We start from the raw sequence: 3,880 nt of genomic DNA, 5'->3' as shown, positions 1-3,880 counted from the left end.
CATTAGTGGTGTAATATTGTAGACAAATACTTTAGCTACTAGAAAAACCAACCACTATTTTTAAATACTTCGAAATTGAATTTTTATAAATAAAATTAGCGGGTAAAAAAGGTGGTCCCTATACGGACCACCGTGCTTCAAAGGGTTAAAGAAGTACGTAAGGGTTTTTCAAAATATTGATTTTTCTCAAAATGGCAGCAGTTTTAAGAAAGACTTGTACCGACGAAAAATACACATTTTTCGTAAAATAGCTGCCATTTTGAAAGTCAATATTTTATTAAAAAACCCTCTACGTACTTCATTAGTCTTTATAATATGTAAATAACGACAATTCTTTGTATTTTGTTCAAACCGTGTGCCTAAAATCTTATACACCGATTTGAAGCTTCAGAAAAAAAGGGATTCCGCAAGTAGGCCAGTGTGCCGTCATTTTGGATATAAAAAACAAAAACAATATTTTTTTTACTTTCTTATATATATACAATAATGTTCTCTAAATAGATCTTTAATAAAGTTATCTATTTACCGACAAAAAATGCCAAACTTACGTATATTAAATATTTTAAGGCCTCAAGGATGGCCTCTCTCTAATCCCTTAAGTAAATGAAAACACTACTTTCACGAAAGAAGAATTCAATGTACCAACCTCTTTATCCTTTGGCTCATCTTTACATTCCTTAACTTCAGATACATCGGAATTCGCTTTGTTAGTTTCATTGCCTGCACCAGAAGTGGAAGTCGGAGTTGGCGTGGCAGCGGGGCTCGGGCTGGGAGCATTCGAAGTGGCTGGGGTAGCGCTGGTGCTACTGGTACCTGTCGCTGCATCTCCAACTGCTTCTCCAACTTTGACGGGCTCCACTGGTTTGCGTATCATCTCCGGCATTGAATAATAGCCGTTGATGTGTTCGAATTCCTGTACCTGTGACACCATATGTATAGCTCGTATTTTTTTCGAACATTCTTTGTGGTTTAAAACAAGAAGCAACGAGATAATAAATACATATATACAAAGATATATATATTGGGACTGATGATTTGCTTCGAAGGCTTCGACATTCGAACTTCGAAGCTTCGAAGTTTCGAAAAATACATTCATGCAAAATAATAATTTATTTAGAAAATTTACAAATATTGTAATAAAAAAAATTAATATGTATGCTCAAAATATACGAAATTATTCCTAAAAAATTTGAAAGTATTGTAACCTGAAATATTACAAATAATTAAACTTAATACATATGTAAATAAGGAAAGATAATGATTAATAAAACAATCCAAGAGAGAAAATTTAAAAGAGAAAATTTAAAAGAATATATAAATAAATTTATTCTCGAAGCTTCGAAGGCACCTTAAACTTCGAAAGGTAGAAGTTAACTTCGAAGCTTCGAATATTTGAAGTTTAAGGTGCCTTCGAAGTTTGAGAATAAATTCATTTATATATTCTTTTAAATTTTCTCAATTACAATTTCTCAATTATTATACATATATATATATGTAAATATATATACAGGGTGGGTACTCAAATTTTGTAAAAGAATTCCCTGAAAATTCCCGGATTTTCCAGAAATTTTCAAAATTCCAGGTAAGATTAGAGAATTTATCAATACAGCTTTAAAATAAATTAGGCACTAAGAATTTTAATAACGTATAGAACTTGATGCGTGAAACAATTTAATCTTCTCATATGTACAATAGTTACATCTCATTTTCGAAAGTAACGAAAGATTTTGTATGGAGCTATAACTACATATGAAGATCAAATTGTCTCACACACCAAATTCTACATTATTGGACTCTTAATGCCTGATTTATTATTTCCGGATTATCGTTTTTTAGATTGAAGAGTCTTTATGTAATATATGTCAATTTTAAAATAAATTAATTTTCAATATCAGGGGCTCTCGATATGTGGCCACGTTTACTTTGTAAAGGGATAAAATTAAATTTAAAAGTAAAATTCAAAAAATTTCCCTGAGTATCAGTAAAATTTCATGAGAACCCATGATTTTCAAGGGTAAAAATGAAATTCCCTGAGAATTCCAGGTTTTTCCCGAAGTAAAATTCAAAAAATTTCCCTGAGTATCAGTAAAATTCCATGAAAACCCATGATTTTCAAGGGTAAAAATGAAATTCCCTGAGAATTCCAGGTTTTTCCCGGTAGTACCTACTGATATACTATACACAAACGCAGTATATACTTTAATAATCGTTACCTTCTTCCTAATCAAGGACATGACGCCGATTCTCGTTAATACATGCTGCCGGCTGAGTCCTTCTCGTGGAACGCCGTCAGCGAATGTTTCCGCATTGTCAGCACCTGGTTCGCAGAGATGTCGCATGAAGAGTGACACGTAGGCTTTGAAATTTTTCTCCGACTTGCCACGCAGGTCGCGCACCAACCTACAGCAGTTTCAAATACAAAACTCATTAACATACATGGTAAACAAACAAGCGGTGGTAAAACATTTCTATTCTCATCATTACAACAAAAATTATTTTTTTTTAATTATTTTTATAAAAATTATTTTTATTTTTAAAAACATTATTTTTATTTAATTACTTTTATTTAATTACTTTTACAAACATTATTTTTATTTAATTACTTTTACTTTTATATGGCACCAATTTTATTGCTCGTCCATTTTGTATGATTTCTATTCTCGCCGTGACCCAACAAAAATATACACTTACCACTGAGAATTGAAAGCGTCCTGAGGCGGCATTCCATAACGCATAATTGCATTAAGAAATGCTTTCCGTTGTCTAGCATTAAAACCTAATACCTGTAAAAAGGCGTGTATAAATTAAGTATTATAATAAAAAAAGAGAGTAATAGACACATTAGAGGTGTGCGAATCAAGCATTTGCGTGGTCGAATCGAATCGAATTTTTGATAACTTGTTCGAAATCGAAAACTATTCGATTTCGAATCTTACAGATTCAAAAAGAAATTCGAACTTTTCGCACACCTCTAAGAAACATACCTACAACTCTTATTTTAAATAAAAATTTTGCTGTAATATTTTGTACTAAATCGTTATTATTTTCAAGTATATAATATTTAAAAATTTAGACATAATAAAACATGTGTACGTAATCGTACATATTTTTCTCTCAAACGAAGACCAACCTCGATATTTCCATTTACTCTGGCAAGTAGAGGCGGCAGAGGTCTATCCTTCTCATCGCGTCTCTCCAGTCTTCGTCTGCTTCTGCGCGACAACAAGTCCCCGTCGCCCTTCTCGTCGAAATCATCGTCCTCCTTGTCGTCGTCGCTTGGCGCGCTGAAGTCGCTGTTATAATCCGACAGATTCTCCTGCCACGGTTGGTCATCTCTCGCGCCTTGGTCGCCAGTCACACCACCATCCGTATAATTGACTTGTTTTCGTACTCGTTTGCCTATTAATTGGATTTTCAAAATATGCGTATAAATATTTACAGAATTCTTAATGTATTACAGGGTGGGTACTCAAATTTTGTAAAAGAACTTGAAAATTCCCGGATTTTCCAGGAATTTTATTCAAAATTCCAGATTTTATTCAAAATTCCAGACCGGAGAACTTCTCAATACAGCTTTAAAATAAATTAAGCACTAAGAGTTCTAATAACGTATAGAACTTGGTGCGTGAAACAATTTAATCTTCTCATATGTACAATAGTTACATCTCCATATAAAATTTTTCGAACGTAACGAAAGAATTTTGTATGGAGATGTAGCTACATATGTGAAGATTAAATTGCTTCACGCACCAAATTCTGCGTTATTAAGGGGAGATATACACCTAGGAGCCGGAAAAAAGGTCATTTTTGTGAATTTTTTGAAGGAAAACTATTTGAAATTTCGGATTGGGAGTTTTTCTATCTAAAAGTATACACATTC

At 32.9% G+C, this 3,880-nt stretch overlaps 1 protein-coding gene across 1 annotated transcript in view; it reads right to left on the bottom strand.

Moving 5' to 3' along the window:
* Window positions 1-3,880, bottom strand: part of LOC105456470 (chromodomain-helicase-DNA-binding protein Mi-2 homolog) — a 27,638-nt gene that overhangs the window by 5,909 nt on the left and 17,849 nt on the right. Inside the window, exons 15-18 of the mRNA XM_011700530.1 lie at window positions 3,131-3,399; window positions 2,692-2,783; window positions 2,214-2,400; window positions 647-919 (exon numbers count right to left, since the gene is read on the bottom strand). Of these exons, the coding sequence (XP_011698832.1) occupies window positions 647-919; window positions 2,214-2,400; window positions 2,692-2,783; window positions 3,131-3,399 (821 nt within the window). The remainder of the gene's footprint in view (window positions 1-646; window positions 920-2,213; window positions 2,401-2,691; window positions 2,784-3,130; window positions 3,400-3,880) is intronic.

Source organism: Wasmannia auropunctata, unplaced genomic scaffold (assembly GCF_000956235.1).
Source record: "Wasmannia auropunctata unplaced genomic scaffold, wasmannia.A_1.0 LD335662.1, whole genome shotgun sequence".
In the NCBI taxonomy this organism is placed as follows: domain Eukaryota; kingdom Metazoa; phylum Arthropoda; class Insecta; order Hymenoptera; family Formicidae; genus Wasmannia; species Wasmannia auropunctata.
This window is presented reverse-complemented; position numbering and strand designations above follow the sequence as displayed.